Genomic DNA, 17,089 nt, shown 5'->3' with positions numbered 1-17,089 from the left:
CTGGTCCCCTCCGCCGCCCCTAGGACAAGGCAGGCAAAGGGAGGGCGGGGCCTGGGACGTGGTCCAATGGATACGCGCGCCGGGGCGGCAGGGGCGGGGCCGGGCGCGCGGCGCAGGGCCGGGCGGCCGAGGCGCCAATGAGCGCGCGCCGCGTCCGGGGCCGGCTGGTGCGCGAGACGCCGCCAAGAGGTTGGTGGCTAATGTAACAGTTTGCAAACCGAGGGGAGTTGTGAAGGGCGCGGGTCGGGGGTGCTGCCGGCCTCGTGGGTACGTTCGTGTCGCGTCTGTCCCAGAGCTGGGGCCGCAGGAGCGGAGGCAAGAGGTAGCGGGGGTGGATGGAGGTGCGGGCCAGCCACCCCTCCTAGGGGAGACAGCGTGCGAGCTCCGGGGGCGGGTCGGAAGCGCAAGGGAGGGCCGCGCGGACGCCGGGCACTCGGCCTCGCACCGGGCTGCTCGCAGCTCGGCCCCCCGGTCTGTCCCCACGCGCTGGGACGGGCGGGATCCGTTTCCGGGAGTGGGAGCCGCCGCCTTCGTCAGGTGAGGCTTAGGTGAACACCGGGTACCGGATACCTGCCGGGCGGGGAACCTTACCGCCCCTGGCACTGCGTCTGTGGGCACAGCGGGGCCGGGGAGTGAGGTGGGGAAAGGGAGGGGGCGGGACAACCCGCAGGGATGCCGAGGAGGAGACAGGCCTTTCCTCCATCCTAGTCACCCCCAACGTCATTACCTTTCTCTTCCCGTCCAGGCCCAGCCTGGCTTTCCCCGCCAGCGGGGGAGCTCCAGGTGTGGGGAGGTGGTTGTGCCCTGGGCGGGGATCCCTGGCCGCACCCCAGGTGTCTGACAACAGGCACAGTGCTGCGGTGCGGCACTCACTGCCTGTGTGGTGGATGAAAGGCTCGGGTCTCCTTCGTCTTGTCCTGTTAGCTTCTCTGTTTAGGGATGTGGCATAGCTGAGGACCCATGCTCTTTCACTTGGGCCTTTGTGTGGGCGCTGCTGGGATGATTAGAGAGTGGTTAGTACCCATCAGGAGGGAGAGGGGGAGAAGTAGGCTGCTTTGCCCTGGGTAAGAATGGAGTAGGTATGAATCTTACAGCTTCTCCGTTCTGGGATGTGGTTCTGTCTCCTTCACTCCGGGCATCCAGTTTGAAGTGTTTTCTTTCTTCGCCTCCCCCAGGGGCACAATGACAGTCAAAGTTAGGAGGCAGAGGCCGAGGAGGCGAGTCTTTTGGGCCTTGGTGGCTGTGCTCTTGGCAGACCTGTTGGCACTGAGTGGTATGTACCCAAGTAGAGGGAGCAAATGGATAAATGATGACTGAAGGATGCGTGATGGGAAGCGGGCTTGGGGCTCTTGGTCAGAAGTCTCTTGAGTTGTTAGGTCCAGACCTTTTTGTCTTTTGCCATGTTCGTTTACCTATGGAAAGTGGTATGCTTTGATTAGAGGGGGGTCTCAGGAAGGTGGGGGAAGGGAGAGCTAACTGACAAACCTCTTTTCCCTTCAGATACGCTGGCAGTGATGTCTGTGGACCTGGGCAGTGAGTCCATGAAGGTGGCCATCGTCAAACCTGGAGTGCCCATGGAAATTGTCTTGAATAAGTGAGGGTGGCTCCTGTGTTAAGGGTGGGGAACGAGGGAGTCTGGGCTGCAAGTGTGAATGTGTTCGTCATAGTGCCCACAGCAGACTTCGGCGTCTGAGTGGTTAAATGTGTGTGAGTGTCGAGGCTTCTGAGTCCTTCTGCTGCAGGCACCTGGGCCCAAAGTCTCTTTTCCTCAGGGAATCTCGGAGGAAAACCCCAGTGATTGTGACCCTGAAAGAAAATGAAAGATTCTTTGGAGACAGTGCAGCAAGCATGGTGAGCTAGCAGTCCCCCTTCCCAGAGCTAGCAGTTCCCACCAGAGTGGTGGGCAGAGGAGAGGAGATGGCAGCCCCTGGAGTCTGTTTCCTTATCAGTCTCTGTGATGTAAGAGGTAGGTAATGGTGGACTTGGGAGCCTAATACTCTGCTCCTTCTTCACCCCTCAGGCCATTAAGAATCCAAAGGCTACGCTGCGTTACTTCCAGCACCTCCTGGGGAAGCAGGCAGATAACCCCCACGTAGCTCTTTACCAGGCCCGCTTCCCGGAGCATGAGCTGACTTTCGACCCACAGAGGCAGACTGTGCACTTTCAGATCAGCCCGTGAGTGTTCTGTTGGGGAAGGTGGTCTCAGCAACTCTGCTGGGCTCCTCATTGGTGTGTGTTCCTGATTGTGCCGCCTTAATGCCTGACTTTCCTTGGCTCCAACTACCTTCCCTCCCCTCAGGCAGCTGCAGTTCTCACCTGAGGAAGTGTTGGGCATGGTTCTCAATTACTCTCGTTCTCTAGCTGAAGATTTTGCAGGTGAGTAGTCAAGGTGGGGCCCTTCATGGCCAGGCTCCCCAGGATCTAGGGCAGTGTTTCTCAAACAGCGGCAACTTTGCCTCCCAGGGAACATTTAGCAACATATGAAGATACGTTTTGGTTGTCGCTTCTAAGGGGTGCAACTGGTATCTAGTGGATAGAGGCCAGGGATGCTGCTAAACGTCCTATAGTGCACAGGACAGCACCCACAACAAATAATTACTTCGTCCAAAATGTCATTAGTGATGAGATTAGAAGCCCTCATCTAAGGTGTGGAGCCGGTGGGACTCTTTTCTATTGTCATCTGTAGAGCAGCCCATCAAGGATGCAGTGATCACCGTGCCAGTCTTCTTCAACCAGGCCGAGCGCCGAGCTGTGCTGCAGGCTGCTCGCATGGCTGGCCTCAAAGTGCTGCAGCTCATCAATGACAACACTGCCACTGCCCTCAGCTATGGTGTCTTCCGCCGGAAAGATATCAACACCACTGCCCAGGTGAGCCGGGGGGCCTGACCAGACATGCAGGGTGACTGAATCTAAGGACGGAGGCCACTTGGTCCCTTTTGCATCTTGTTTGCATGGGCTGGCCCTTGGCAAAATGTACCAATAGCCTCCTCCCAGTCCCTCTTGGAGCTGTTTAGCTTTATGTTAAGAGTCAGACAGCCCCTTGGAAGCAGGCGGGTGGGCAGGCAGGCACCCTGGAGTTTGAAAAGGTTCCTGTGACAGTTGCCTTGATATCTCTACAGAATATCATGTTCTATGACATGGGCTCGGGCAGCACTGTATGCACCATTGTGACCTACCAGATGGTGAAGACTAAGGAAGCTGGGATGCAGCCACAGCTGCAGATCCGGGGAGTAGGGTAAGTGGGTACTTGGCAGGGAGGGCTTCTTGTGAAGACCCTCAAGTCAGGGGTTTCTTCTTGGAGAAGAAACACTGCTTTGCTGTCCTGCATGCTGCAGGAATGCTCTCCCGATTGAGCCATCAGTCATTGTAGGGGACCACTCACAAAGAGTAAGGCGAAGCTGGGGTGCAGGGGAGGACAGTTTGGGAAAATTGGAAGACATGAACTTTCGAAACGTATTCTAAGGAAATCCATGGAGCTGCAGGCCATATGTAGGGTGTCAGATTCAATCATGTTTTTGTTCTCTTGTCATTTCCAGTTAAATAATTTACCACTCTTGTTGTCATGTTTTTTAATTTTTTTTTATTTTTATGACCTGTGACATAGCCTTCAGGAGATCCTGAGAACATGTGCCCTGTTGTCTCATTTCTTGAAGCCATCTTTTTCTGACTTCACCATTACCAACCAGTCCAAGTTACCATCAGCTTTTATTTGCAGAATTAAAAACATCTCCCTGTTTCTGGTGATGTCTCCTTTTACTTCTTTCTTCATATTAGAGGGTTCTTCTTAAAATCCAACCTGATCATTAACCTGTTTCTTTAAAAACCTGTCATTGGCTCCAAAACTTTCCCTGCGCCTGTCTCAACCCTGCCTTCTGCAGCCTGTCTGAGCCCTGAGCCCTCTTGCTCTTTGAGCCCCAGATGCTTGCCCTCCTCTGGAACTTGCCATGTACTCTCCCACTTCAAGTTCTTTATGAACATTATTGCCTCTGTCTAGAATGTTCTTTCCCCTCCAGCTAGTGAACTCTGAACTCTTCAGTTCAAGGGATGCTTGCACTGAACTCATCCTTCAGGTTTCAGTTCAAGCATCACTTTTTTTTTTTTTTTTTTTTTTTTTTTTGAGACAGAGTCTTGCTTAGTCGCCTAGGCTGGAGTGCAGTGGCGAGATCTCGGCTCACTGCAAGCTCCGCCTCCCGGGTTCATGCCATTCTCCTGCCTCAGCCTCCCAAGTAGCTGGGACTACAGGCACCCGCCACCTCGCCCGGCTAATTTTTTGCATTTTTTTTTTAGTAGAGACGGGGTTTCACCGTGTTAGCCAGGATGGTCTTGATCTCCTGACCTCGTGATCTGCCCGCCTCGGCCTCCCAAAGTGCTGGGATTACAAGCGTGAGCCACCGCACCCAGCCTCAAGCATCACTTTAGGGGACATGTTCTTGGGCCTCCCTCAGTAGCTTGAATCTCCCCCTGCATGTTCTTCAGGCATTGTCCCCTGACCTTTACAACATGTGACGTAGTGATAATTTCACATTTATGCGACTATTCAACTTTTCCATACCAGGGACCCTGTCTCTCTCCCCGCTGCCACATTTGTATTCCCAGAGAGAAGTACTAAGTAATGCTCAGTAAACACTGTCGAATGAATGAGTGGAAGAAGGGTCACTGTGAGGTGTCAGCTGTGCTGTAGAGCGTTGAGGGCAGAGTGTGTGTCCACACATGGGGCACTGGAGATGAACAAGGTCCCCTGAGATGAAGGAAAGTTGCCATGTGGGGATGAGAGTCAGGCTCCTATGCAGATGTGGGGACCCCATGTTTTCTTCACTTTTTTCCCTGCTCCCTTTTCTCAACAGATTTGACCGCACCCTGGGGGGCCTGGAGATGGAGCTCCGGCTTCGAGAACACCTGGCTGGGCTTTTCAATGAGCAGCGCAAGGGTCAGAGAGCAAAGGATGTGCGGGAGAACCCACGCGCCATGGCCAAGCTGTTGCGTGAGGCTAATCGGCTCAAAACCGTCCTCAGTGCCAATGCTGACCACATGGCACAGGTGCCCACAAGTGGCTGGTTGAGGCTATATTTGTCCCACGTAGAGGGTGGGGGACCCTGCCACTGAACTAGACTGCTCGTTCCTGGCATGGCCCATGCTCCTCCCTCTACCATCCTCCCCAAAGACCTATTCTTTTTGTTTCTGTCCTACTCACCAAGAGAGTGGGACCTGGGCAAGAACTCCCTGACAGTCCCCATCCTTCCCCAGATTGAAGGCCTGATGGATGATGTGGACTTCAAGGCAAAAGTGACTCGTGTGGAATTTGAGGAGTTGTGTGCAGACTTGTTTGAGCGGGTGCCTGGGCCTGTACAGCAGGCCCTCCAGAGTGCCGAAATGAGTCTGGTGAGCGAGTAGGGGAAGGTGGGAATGCCCTGTAGGAAAGGGCATAGGAAACCCATGGGATGTCAAGGGACGAGTCAGTGCTGAGGAAGAGCACTAAGTGTCTGCTGTTCCACCTCTCATTCTTACCCACTGCAGGATGAGATTGAGCAGGTGATCCTGGTGGGCGGGGCCACTCGGGTCCCCAAAGTTCAGGAGGTGCTGCTGAAGGCCGTGGGCAAGTGAGTTTAGGGGCTAGAGCGCTGGGCTGAGTTCTGCCTGGGGCACAGCTTTGGGCTGAGCAGCTGGAGGGCTGAGGGGGGAAGTCCCAGTTGCATGCTCCAGGGTAGGCCGTGCTGAGGCTTGGGATTTTCCCAGGGAGGAGCTGGGGAAGAACATCAATGCAGATGAAGCAGCTGCCATGGGGGCAGTGTACCAGGCAGCTGCACTCAGCAAAGCCTTTAAAGTGAAGCCATTTGTCGTCCGAGATGCAGTGGTCTACCCCATCCTGGTGAGTGAGCCTGACTAAGCAGGTGACAAGCTCCCTTTACCTCTCCCAAGTGGGGTTTCCCCTTCTGTCTGCTCTGTCTCATCCCTTTGTCTTTCTGCTAAGAGGTATTCCCCACCCTACCCCCATCCTTACCCCAGAACCTACTTGGGTTCTCTAGTGTGCAACAGTATGCCTCTGTCTGCCTGCTGTGTAGGTGGAGTTCACGAGGGAGGTGGAGGAGGAGCCTGGGGTTCACAGCCTAAAGCACAATAAACGGGTACTTTTCTCTCGGATGGGGCCCTACCCTCAACGCAAAGTCATCACCTTTAACCGCTACAGCCATGATTTCAACTTCCACATCAACTACGGTGACCTGGGCTTCCTGGGGCCTGAAGATCTTCGGTGAGGGGCGGGGGTGCAGGATGGGAGCTCCAGGGACAGGGAGGCATGGCTGCTGGACAATGAGGACTGGGGGTGAGGGAGGATGTGGGCCTGCAGGACTGAAACAGGGCAGCTATGAGCAACTTCTCTGGAGAATGCATCCATCCTCCTGAGTGTGCCCTTGGGGAGTGCCCCTGACACCTCATGCCAGGAGGCCATGTTGTCTAGAGGGGGAGATGGGCTGGAATGGGTCCCCCTGAACTCCTCTTTCCTCCCCAACCAGGGTATTTGGCTCCCAGAATCTGACCACAGTGAAGCTAAAAGGGGTGGGTGACAGCTTCAAGAAGTATCCTGACTACGAGTCCAAGGGCATCAAGGCTCACTTCAACCTGGATGAGAGTGGCGTGCTCAGTCTAGATAGGGTGAGAGCTAAAGGAGACCCTGGGTGCAGGGCAGGGGCTCAGGCCCTGCCAGCCATTTCCAAAGTGGGTTCCACATGGCATTAGGATATGGTAACCAGAAGTTTAGGAATCAGAAAAATGTTGGCTCTAAACAGCTAAGCGATGATCTGGTGCAGACCTCCTTATAGCCTATAAGTGCTTATAGGCATTGTAAATTTCTTGGAACTGTTGAATAGTTTGAAGAATCCACTCTTTTTTTTTTTTTTTTGAGATGGGGTCTTGGCTCTGTCACTTAGGCTGGAATATAGTAGCATAGTCATAGCTCATTCCAGCCTTGAACACCTGGGCTTAAATGATCCATCTCAGTCTCCTGAGTAGGTGAGATGATATGCATGTGCCACCACATCCTGCTAAATTTTTTTGTTCTTTTTATAGAGACAGGGTCTCACTATGTTGCCCAGACTGGTCTCTAACTCCTGGGATCAAACGATCCTCCTGCCTCAACCTCCCAAAGTACAGGGATTACAGGTGGGAGCCACTGTGCCTGGCCTCAGGAATCCACTTATTATTATTATTACTTTTTTTGAGACAGAGTCTGCTTGTCTAGGCTGGAGTACAGTGGCGCAGTCTTGCAACCTCCACCTCCCGGGTTCAAACGATTCTCCTGTCTCAGCCTCCTGAGTAGCTGGGATTACAGGCGCCCGCCACCACGCCTGGCTAATTTTTGTTATTTGGAGTAGAGATGGGGTTTCACCATGTTGGCCAGTCTGGTCTCAAAACCCTGACCTCAAGTGATCCACCCGCCTTGGCCTCCCAAACTGTTGAGATTACAAGCATAAGCCACTGTACTCAGGCAGGAATCCGTTTTTGAAGAACAAATCTGGGAATATGGATTTAATGGCTCATACAATTACTGAGTGGAGAAGTAGGGGGCTCTTTGGGGAAAGAGGAGCTGGGACCCTATTCGTGGAGGCCTCCTAATCAAGAGATGGGCAACCAACTCCCAAGTCCTTAGAAAAGGCAGCTGAGAGACTAGGCCTGCAACAGCATGGAGTGTGCATAAGCAGACACCCACTTTGGCAGGATGTTTGTGGAGAACAGGTGGATTAGCCTGTGTGTTTCTTGATTTTGAACCTGTTTTCAGGTGGAGTCTGTATTTGAGACACTAGTGGAGGACAGCCCAGAAGAGGAATCTACTCTCACCAGTAAGATGGGCATGCATGTGTGTACGGGAGAGAATGTGTGAGCGTTCGGGTGGTGGACAGGGCATGGCCCTTGGGTTAGAAGGTGGAGTCAGTGCTGTGGTCTCCTTTTGAGTCTTTGGGTTTTCCTCCCCCTAGAACTTGGCAACACCATTTCCAGCCTGTTTGGAGGCGGTACCACACCAGATGCCAAGGAGAACGGTACTGATACTGTCCAGGTGAGTTCAGGATGGAGCCAGGGGAGCATGGAGGACAGTGGGGGATGCAGGTGGTAGCAGCAGAGGAAGGGGGTGAGGGTAGGCCACACCTGCCCCTGTTATGTTAACCATTCACTCCCCAGGATCTTCTGGGCTCTCAACTGTTTCTTGACCGGTGCTCCCAAGGCCCATTCCCCTTGTTCCAGATTCTCTTCCTTTGTCCAGCTAAATTGTCACAGTCCAAGCAGGCCATTGACCATTTGCATAGAGCGGTCACCTGTATGGAACCCCCATGGGGTCAGCGGTGCTCAGCCAGGCCTGCCTGGAGGCTCTGCTCCTGATCATTCCGTGGGGCGCCTGCGGTGTTTCCCAGGAGGAAGAGGAGAGCCCTGCAGAGGGGAGCAAGGATGAGCCTGGGGAGCAGGTGGAGCTCAAGGAGGAAGCTGAGGCCCCGGTGGAGGATGGCTCTCAGCCCCTGCCCCCTGAACCTAAGGGAGATGCAGCCCCCGAGGGAGAAAAGGCCACAGAAAAAGAAAATGGGGACAAGTCTGAGGCCCAGGTGAGCTGTGGCGGAGGAAGGCCAGTGTGGATCCAGAGACTAAGGGAGCGGGCAACTGCCTTGTATCTGACCCCATGGAGAATGTAGGAGGGCAGAGGCTTTTCCTGACACCCCTGACTCTTCCCACCCAGAAGCCAAGTGAGAAGGCAGAGGCAGGGCCTGAGGGCATCGCTCCAGCCCCAGAGGGAGAGAAGAAACAGAAGCCTGCCAGGAAGCAGCGAATGGTTGAGGAGATTGGGGTGGAGCTGGTCGTTCTGGACCTGCCTGACTTGCCAGAGGATAAGCTGGCTCAGTCGGTGCAGAAGTAAGTGAGGACAGATGGTGTGTACATGTGTGGGCAGGGTGGGCAGGGTGTGGGATGGCGCCCTGGGAGGGAGGGCTGTCTGACCCAGAGTCTCAAGTTCTCACTCGCTCTCTCCCTCATCCCTACCCCTCCTTCGTCCCGTAGACTTCAGGACTTGACACTCCGAGACCTGGAGAAGCAGGAACGGGAAAAAGCTGCCAACAGCTTGGAAGCGTTCATCTTTGAGACCCAGGTCAGTGGGCAGGAGGCAGCAGCCCCTGCGGGCTTATGCCTGGCTCTGCGGGCGTTGCCCCTGGGCTTGCGGGTGCATGTGTTTGCATGTCCCCCACCCAGGACAAGCTGTACCAGCCCGAGTACCAGGAAGTGTCCACAGAGGAGCAGCGTGAGGAGATCTCTGGGAAGCTCAGCGCCGCATCCACCTGGCTGGAGGATGAGGGTGTTGGAGCCACCACAGTGGTGAGGGGCCTCTCAGGACATGGCAGGTGGAATGGGAGCTCTCCTTCCTCTCCCAGGGTCAGAGAGAGAGAGAAGAGCCGGGGCTTGAGCCCATAAAGAAAGACAGGGGGCTGACTCCAGGCTCTGCTGTCGTCCCTCCACCCCTCTGCCTAATCCCACATCCATCAGATGTTGAAGGAGAAGCTGGCTGAGCTGAGGAAGCTGTGCCAAGGGCTGTTTTTTCGGGTAGAGGAGCGCAAGAAGTGGCCCGAACGGCTGTCTGCCCTCGATAATCTCCTCAACCATTCCAGCATGTTCCTCAAGTAAGCAGCCCCTGAACCCTGTATGCAGTCCTGCCAGGCCACTGGTTCTCATTCCTCCCAGCTTCCCACTCCCCACACCCCAGACCCCTCTCCCTCTGAAGTTAATGGTCTCCTTTCTGCCTTCCAGGGGGGCCAGGCTCATCCCAGAGATGGACCAGATCTTCACTGAGGTGGAGATGACAACATTAGAGAAAGTCATCAATGAGACCTGGGTAATCACTTCATAAATACTTAACCAGATACTTAGCTGCCATCCTAGGTACTGTGGGAGAGGCGGAGAGAGGAAGCCACAGCAACCCCTGCCTCCTGGCTTAGCATCTAATCTGAAGACAAAAGATGTTTGTATTTGAGCCCACATCTGATTAGTCCCAAGCAAGAGCCATGGCCATAAGAGTCATCAGACTGGAGAAGCAAAATGCCCATGCCATGAGGATAGAAAAAGCTGCTTTGAGGGGCTGGGATTTGACCTAGGTCAGAACATGGTCCAGGGTTTGGCTAGGTGAGACTGATGTGGCATGTGAAGTAGAAACTGTTTTGGATGTGTGGGGGCTCTTGAGCCACAGCTCAGAAGTGGAGAGTCAAGAAAGGAGTATTCAGCCGAGCACAGTGGCTCATGCCTGTAATCCCAGCACTTTGGGAGGCTGAGGCAGGTGAATCATGAGGTCAAGAGATTGAGACCATCCTGGTCAACATGGTGAAACCCCATCTCTACTAAAAATACAGAAATTAGGCCGGGCGCGGTGGCTCAAGCCTGTAATCCCAGCACTTTGGGAGGCCGAGACGGGCGGATCACAAGGTCAGGAGATCGAGACCATCCTGGCTAACACGGCGAAACCCCGTCTCTACTAAAAACACAAAAAATTAGCCAGGCGAGGTGGCGGCGCCTGTGGTCCCAGCTACTCGGGAGGCTGAGGCAGGAGAATGGCGGGAACCCGGGAGGCGGAGCTTGCAGTGAGCTGAGATCTGGCCACTGCACTCCAGCCTGGGCGACAGAGCGAGACTCCGTCTCAAAAAAAAAAAAAAAAAAAAAAAAAATACAGAAATTAGCTGGGCGTGGTGGGGCGTGCCTGTAGTCCTAGCTACTCGGGAGACTGAGGCAGGAGAATTGTTTGAACCCAGGAGGCGGAAGTTGCAGTGAGTTGAGATCGTGCCACTGCACTCCAGCCTGGCAACAGAGCGAGACTCCGTCTCAAAAAATAAAAATAAAAAAGGAATTTTCAAGGGGTTTGTTCAGTTGCAGTCACTCCAGAGTAGTAGGATGTAAGCCAGAAACATGCAGGTTGGGACTTCATTGTGGAGAACCTTTATAATACCCTTCTGAGGAGTCTGTTAGCCTCATGGGACTGAGGCCAGGGGTGGCAGTGATTTGCAGTCTGAGGGAAGAGGCTGGTTGAGGGTGTGATTCCATCTGGGACAGAGATGTCTGCTCTCTCCATGGCTAGCTCGGAGCCTCTCCTGGTCTCACCCACAGGCCTGGAAGAATGCAACTCTGGCCGAGCAGGCCAAGCTGCCCGCCACAGAGAAGCCCGTGTTGCTCTCAAAAGACATTGAGGCCAAGATGATGGCCCTGGACCGAGAGGTGCAGTATCTGCTCAATAAGGCCAAGTTTACCAAGCCCCGGCCCCGGCCCAAAGACAAGAATGGGACCCGGGCAGAGCCACCCCTCAATGCCAGTGCCAGTGACCAGGGGGAGAAGGTCATCCTTCCAGCAGGTGAGGGCAGGGTACCTGGCTGCATGTTCTGCTGGACAGAGAGATGGCCTCCTTTCCCTCCTGAGGCTGTGTCTTACCCCTGGTTTCCTTCCAGGCCAGACTGAAGATGCAGAGCCCATTTCAGAACCGGAGAAAGTAGAGACTGGTGAGTTGGAGCAACCATGGTTGAGCACGTGGATGTTGCATTAGCCCAGGGCTAGGCAAACTGGCAGGCACAGCCTGTTTCTAGACAGCCCATGAGCTTGAATGGCCTTTGCGTTTTTAAAGGGTTGTTTAAAAAAAAAAAAAAAGTCTGGGCGCGGTGGCTCACACCTGTAATCCCAGCTCTTTGAGAGGCTGAGGCGGGTGGATCACCTGAGGTCAGGAGTTCGAGACCATCCTGGCCAACATGGTGAAACTCCATCTCTACTAAAAAATGCCAAAAAAATGAGTCAGGCGTGGTGGCGCACACTTTTAATCCCAGCTACTCAGGAGGCTGAGGCAGGAGAATCCCTTGAACCTGGGAGGCGGAGATTGCAGTAAACTGAGATGGCGCCACTGCACTCTGCACTCCAGCCTGGGCAACAGAGACTCTGTCTCAAAAAAAAAAAAAAAAAGAGTAGGCAAAGAGACCAAATGTGGTTCATGTATCCTAAAATATTTACTAGGTGGCTCTTCATGGAAAAACTGGCCCAGCCTTCCCTTAGCCTCTTCTTCCCTTTTGAGGAGACTAACCTGTTCCTTTCCAAAGCAGGATCGGAGCCAGGAGACACTGAGCCTTTGGAGTTAGGAGGTCCTGGAGCAGGTGAGGGTGGAGCTGGGGCTACAGTGGGAAGCCTGGTAGGGTCTCAGGAAATCCTCTGCAAAGAACTGGGGTTGGTTCCTCTGTTTCACCTGCCGTGATTCCTTTGCTCCCCCAAACTCCCAACAGAACCTGAACAGAAAGAACAATTGACAGGACAGAAGCGGCCTTTGAAGAACGACGAACTATAACGCCCACCTCTGTTTTTCCCATTCATCTCCACCCCCTTCCCCCACTACTTCTATTTATTAAACATCAAGGGTGGGGGGAGGGGTAGGTCCTGCCCTCGGCTGGAGTTCCTTTCTCACCCGTGATTGGAGGTGTGGAGAAGGGGAAGGGAGAGACAGCTCACTGGTTCCTTCTGCAGTACCTCTGTGGTTAAAAATGGAACCTGTTCTCTTCCCCAGCCCCACTCCCTGTTCCCTACCCATATAGGCCCTAAATTTGGGAAAAATCACTATTATGTCTTAATTTGCCTGTGGGTAGGGAGAGAATGGCTGCCAGTGGTTGATGGGTCCTGGTGATGGGAAGGGTATCTGGGGTTGCTGGGGAGTTTCCACTCTTCTCTGGTGATCCTTCCTTCCCTCCCTTCCTCTCCCACCATGCGATCAGCATTCTTTCAGGCCAGTGTCTTCAGAGCCTCGGTTACCAGGTTTGGTTTCCGAGTGCCTATCTGTACTCTTTCCTCCCTCTGCGGGCTTCTCTTTCCCTGAGCCTCCCTCCCCCGTTCCCATCCAGCTTCTTTCCCCCTGGGTTTCCTTGGCTTCCTGCTGCAAATTGGGCAGTTCTCTGCCCCTTGCCTAAAAACCTGTACCTCTGGATTGGTGGAAGTAAATCTGGAAGGATTCTCACTCGTATTTCCGACCCCTAGTGGCCAGAGGAGGGAGGGACACAGTGAAGAAGGGAGTCCACCACCTCTCCAAAGAGGAAAGCCACGTAGAGAGGTTGGCATGGGGTGCCCACATCCTGCAAGCTCTGTCATAATCTGCATCTTTCCAGCAGCCTGGTACCCCAGGTTCCTGTAACTCCCTGCCTCCTCCTCTCTTCTGCTGTTCTGCTCCTCCCAGACAGAGCCTTTCCCTCACCCCCTGACCCCTGGGCTGACCAAATGTGCTTTCTACTGTGAGCCCCTATCCCAAGGTCCTGGGAAAAGGAGAGACCATGGCGTGAATGTAGAGATGCCACCTCCCTCTCTCCGAGGCAGGCCTGTGGATGAAGGAGGAGGGTCAGGGCTGGCCTTCCTCTGTGCATCGCTCTGCTAGGATGGGGACCCCTGACCCACCATGCCTATGCCTAGGGAGCCCGTCTCCAGTATTCCGTCTGTAGCAGAAGCTAGGGCTGCCACCCCAGGTCCACGACAAGAATGAACCTGGCTGTGTCAGTCATTTTGTCTTTTCCTTTTTTTTTTTTTTTTTTTTTTGCCACATTGGCAGAGATGGGGCCTAAGGGTCCCACCCCTCACCCCACCCCCACCCCTTCTGTATGTTTGAATTATTTCAGTAGCAATTGATGCTGGTTGGACAGGTTTGAGTCAAGTTGTACTTTGCTCCATTGTTAATTGAGAAACTATTTCAATAAAATATTCTTTTCTACAGTTTTTGTGCCGTGAGTTTTTAAAAATAGAAAAATTTTTAAATAGAAACTTTGGGCCAGGCATGGTGGCTCATACCTGTCATCTTAACATTTTGGGAGGCCAAGATGGGAGGATCGCTTGAGGCCAGACCAGCCTGGGCAACAGCGAGACCCTGTCTCAAAAAAAAAAAAAAAATCTGAGTGTGGGGATGTGTGCCTGTAGACCAAGCTACTTCGGAGACTGAGGCTGCAGGGTGGGTCCCTTGGGCCCAGGACTTTGAGGCTTCAGTGAGCTATGATCGTGTCACTGCACTCCAGCATGTGTGACAGTGAAAACCTCAAAAATGTTTGAATAATTATCAAAATGTTATTAACACTTTGGACTTAGTTGAGATTTGTATATGTATTTTTTTCATGGGAACAAAATACTGGTTTTATTTTACTGCTAACATTATTTGGACTCCTATATCCCAGGTATTTTTAGGTAACTTTTTTTTTTTTTTTTTTTTTTGAGACTGAGTCCTGCTCTGTTGCCCAGGCTGGAGTGTAATAGTGCGATCCAGGCTCACTGCAACCTCCGCCTCCCGGATTCAAGTGATTCTACTGCCTCAGCCTCCCGAGTAGCTGGGATTACTGGCACCCGCCACCATGCCCAGCTAATTTTTTTTGTATTTTAGTAGAGACGGGATTTTGCCATGTTGGACAAGCTGGTCTCGAACTGACCTCAAGTGATCCACCTGCCTTGGGCTCCCAAAGTGCTGGGATTACAGATGTGAGCCACTAGGCCCAGCTGGTAACATTAATTTTTAAAATAGCAACCTCATGGTACAAACAAGATACCAGTTCATAGAGATTTAGTAAGTAATTGGTCCAAGGAATGAATCAATGTTGAGTGCTTCAGCTAGATTTGAGCTTAATTCGGACCCATTCACCCTTGTTCTTCCTACTTAGCCAAGGGAATGTGTTGGTAGAGATTCACCATTTGTCGCACAGTTTCAGTTGTTCATCAGTTTGGGATGGAGCATTCCTAACCCAAATTTTCTATTACCAAGGAAGGATCCCTTTTGTCTTTAATCATGTACATATCTAAGCAGTTGTATACAGTATACAGGGTGTTCTGTCACCCAGACTGGAGTGCAATGGTGCCGTCTTGGCTCACTGCACCCGCGACCTCCCAGGCTCAAGCAATCCTCCCACTCAACCCTGTAGCAGAGACTACCTGGCTAATTTCTGTATTTTCTGGTGGAGATGGGGTTTCACCATGTTGCCTAGGCTGGTCTTGAACTCCTGGGCTCAAGTGATCTGCTTGCCTTGGCCTCCCAAAGTGCTGGGATTACAGGCATGAGCCACTGAGCCTAGCCCCGTTGTATTTACATTTAGTAACCATGAAGGCCCAGCCAGGTGTGGTAGCTCACGCCTGTAATCCCAGCATTTTGGGAGGCCAAGGCAGGCGGATCACGAGGTCAGGAGATTGAGACCATCCTGGCTAAAACGGTAAAACTCCGTCTCTACTAAAAATACAAAAAGTCAGCCGGGCGTGGTGGCACCCGCCTGTAGTCCCAGCTGCTCGGGAGGCTGAGGCAGGAGAATCAAATGAACTCGGGAGGCTGAGGTTGCAGTGAACCGAGATCGTGCCACTGTACTTCAGCCTGGGTGACAGACTCATCTCAAAAAAAATAACAATAACCATGAAGGTTGTCTTTTTTCTTCTCTAAAAGTTGAACAAGTCACATAAGTTTTGAATGTGGAAGTTTTGTTTTGTTTTGTTTTGTTTTTGGATGACATTTAGACAGTTTCAGATTCACAGCAGAAAGCAGAATTGAGCAGGAAGTACAGAGTTGCCATATAACTCCTGTCCCCACATATTGGATCTCCCCCAGAGTGGTACATTTGTTACAATCACTGAACTTACAATTTATTATCTCCCAAAGTTCTGTATGACACCATAATGGTGGGTACATATACATTTGTCAAAACCTATGGAATGTGCAACACCAAGACAACTGAAACTGTAGACTTGGGGCAAATATGATGTGCCAATGTAGGTTCCTCAGATGTAACACCTGTAGACCTCTGGTGTGAAATGTTTATCACGGGGGAAGCTGTGAGTGTATGGAGGAAGGGAATATACAGGAACTCTGTATTTTCCCCTCAAGTTTGCTGTGAACCTAAAAGTGCTCTTAAAAAAAAAGGCGGGGCTAAGTGCAGTGATTCATGGCTGTAATACCAGCATTTGGGGAGGCAGGAGTGGGAGGATCACTTGAGGCCAGGAGTTTGAGAACAGCCTGGACAACATAGCTAGACCTCATCTCTACAAAAATTAGTAGTCCTAGCTACTCAGGAGGCTGAGGCAGGAGGATCACTTGAGACTAGGAGCTCAAAGCTGCAGTAAACTGTGATCGTACCACTGCACTGCAGCCTGGGAGGCAGAGACCCTGACTCTTTTTTTTTTTGAGACGGAGTCTCGCTCTGTCACCCGGGCTGGAGTACAGTGGCCGGATCTCAGCTCACTGCAAGCTCCACCTCCTGGGTTCACGCCATTCTCCTGCCTCAGCCTCCCGAGTAGCTGGGACTACAGGCGCCCGCCACCTCGCCCGGCTAGTTTTTTGTATTTTTTTAGTAGAGACGGGGTTTCACTGTGTTAGCCAGGATGGTCTCGATCTCCTGACCTCGTGATCTGCCCGTCTCGGCCTCCCAAAGTGCTGGGATTACAGGCTTGAGCCAGAGACCCTGACTCTTAAAAAAAAAAAAAAAAAAAAGGCCCAGCACAGTGGCTCACGCCTGTAATCCCAACAGTTTGGGAGGCCGAGGAGGGCTGATCACCTGTGGTCAAGAGTTCGAGACCAGCCTGCCTGGGCGACAAGAGCGAAACTCTGTCTCAAAAAAAAAAGGGGGGGGCTGGGCACGGTGGCTCAAGCCTGTAATCCCAGCACTTTGGGAGGCCAAGACGGGTGGATCATGAGGTCAGGAGATCGAGCCCATCCTGGCTAACACAGTGAAACCCCATCTCTACTAAAAAATACAAAAAATTAACCTGGTGAGGTGGCGGGCGCCTGTAGTCCCAGCTGCTTGGGAGGCTGAGGCAGGAGAATGGCGTGAACCCGGGAGGCAGAGCTTGCAGTGAGCCGAGATCCGGCCACTGCACTCCAGCCTGGGTGACAGAACGAGACTCCATCTCAAAAATAAATAATTAATTAAAACATAGAAAGAAATAAAAAATTCATTTCTTTTTTTTTTTTTTTTTTTTTTTTTGAGACGGAGTCTCGCTCTGTCGCCCAGGCTGGAGTGCAGTGGCGCGATCTCGGCTCACTGCAAGCTCCGCCTCCCGGGTTCACGCCATTCTCCTGCCTCAGCCTCCCGAGTAGCTGGGACTACAG

At 52.7% G+C, this 17,089-nt stretch overlaps 1 protein-coding gene across 8 annotated transcripts; it reads left to right on the top strand.

Annotated features, from left to right (window-relative positions):
* The first annotated feature begins 136 nt into the window (after nucleotides 1–136).
* Nucleotides 137–13,734, top strand: HYOU1 (hypoxia up-regulated 1). 8 transcript variants are annotated; one of them, XM_015115946.3, is made up of 26 exons: nucleotides 137–189; nucleotides 1,176–1,273; nucleotides 1,501–1,594; nucleotides 1,773–1,851; nucleotides 2,021–2,175; nucleotides 2,300–2,376; nucleotides 2,687–2,868; nucleotides 3,120–3,235; nucleotides 4,845–5,037; nucleotides 5,245–5,379; nucleotides 5,515–5,597; nucleotides 5,734–5,866; nucleotides 6,060–6,247; nucleotides 6,510–6,648; nucleotides 7,772–7,832; nucleotides 7,968–8,047; nucleotides 8,400–8,585; nucleotides 8,717–8,889; nucleotides 9,034–9,121; nucleotides 9,223–9,345; nucleotides 9,514–9,647; nucleotides 9,775–9,859; nucleotides 11,119–11,359; nucleotides 11,454–11,504; nucleotides 12,093–12,143; nucleotides 12,270–13,734. In XM_015115946.3, exons 2-26 carry the CDS (start codon nucleotides 1,183–1,185, stop codon nucleotides 12,329–12,331), a joined length of 3,000 nt encoding a protein of 999 aa, XP_014971432.3. In that variant the 5' UTR covers nucleotides 137–189; nucleotides 1,176–1,182; the 3' UTR covers nucleotides 12,332–13,734. The 8 variants fall into 8 exon arrangements, with proteins under 8 accessions (XP_014971432.3, XP_014971429.3, XP_077820618.1 ...); XM_015115943.3 differs by having other exon boundaries at nucleotides 12,090–12,143; XM_077964492.1 differs by lacking the exon at nucleotides 137–189 and adding an exon at nucleotides 200–267.
* Nucleotides 13,735–17,089: the final 3,355 nt, after the last annotated feature.

This window comes from Macaca mulatta, chromosome 14 (genome assembly GCF_049350105.2).
Source record: "Macaca mulatta isolate MMU2019108-1 chromosome 14, T2T-MMU8v2.0, whole genome shotgun sequence".
Lineage (NCBI taxonomy): Eukaryota > Metazoa > Chordata > Mammalia > Primates > Cercopithecidae > Macaca > Macaca mulatta.
The sequence above is the reverse complement of the archived record's forward strand: the minus strand, read 5'-3'. Positions and strand labels throughout refer to the sequence as shown.

What these genes read in the sequence shown, in the direction of transcription:
- HYOU1 (XM_015115943.3), top strand. Translation starts at nt 1,183, where the DNA reads ATGACAGTCAAAGTTAGGAGGCAGAGGCCGAGGAGGCGAGTCTTTTGG. An exon ending in GTGCACTTTCAGATCAGCCC is followed by an intron (nt 2,176 to 2,299) that starts GTGAGTGTTCTG and finishes CCCTCCCCTCAG; the next exon opens with GCAGCTGCAGTTCTCACCTG. An exon ending in ATATCAACACCACTGCCCAG is followed by an intron (nt 2,869 to 3,119) that starts GTGAGCCGGGGG and finishes ATATCTCTACAG; the next exon opens with AATATCATGTTCTATGACAT.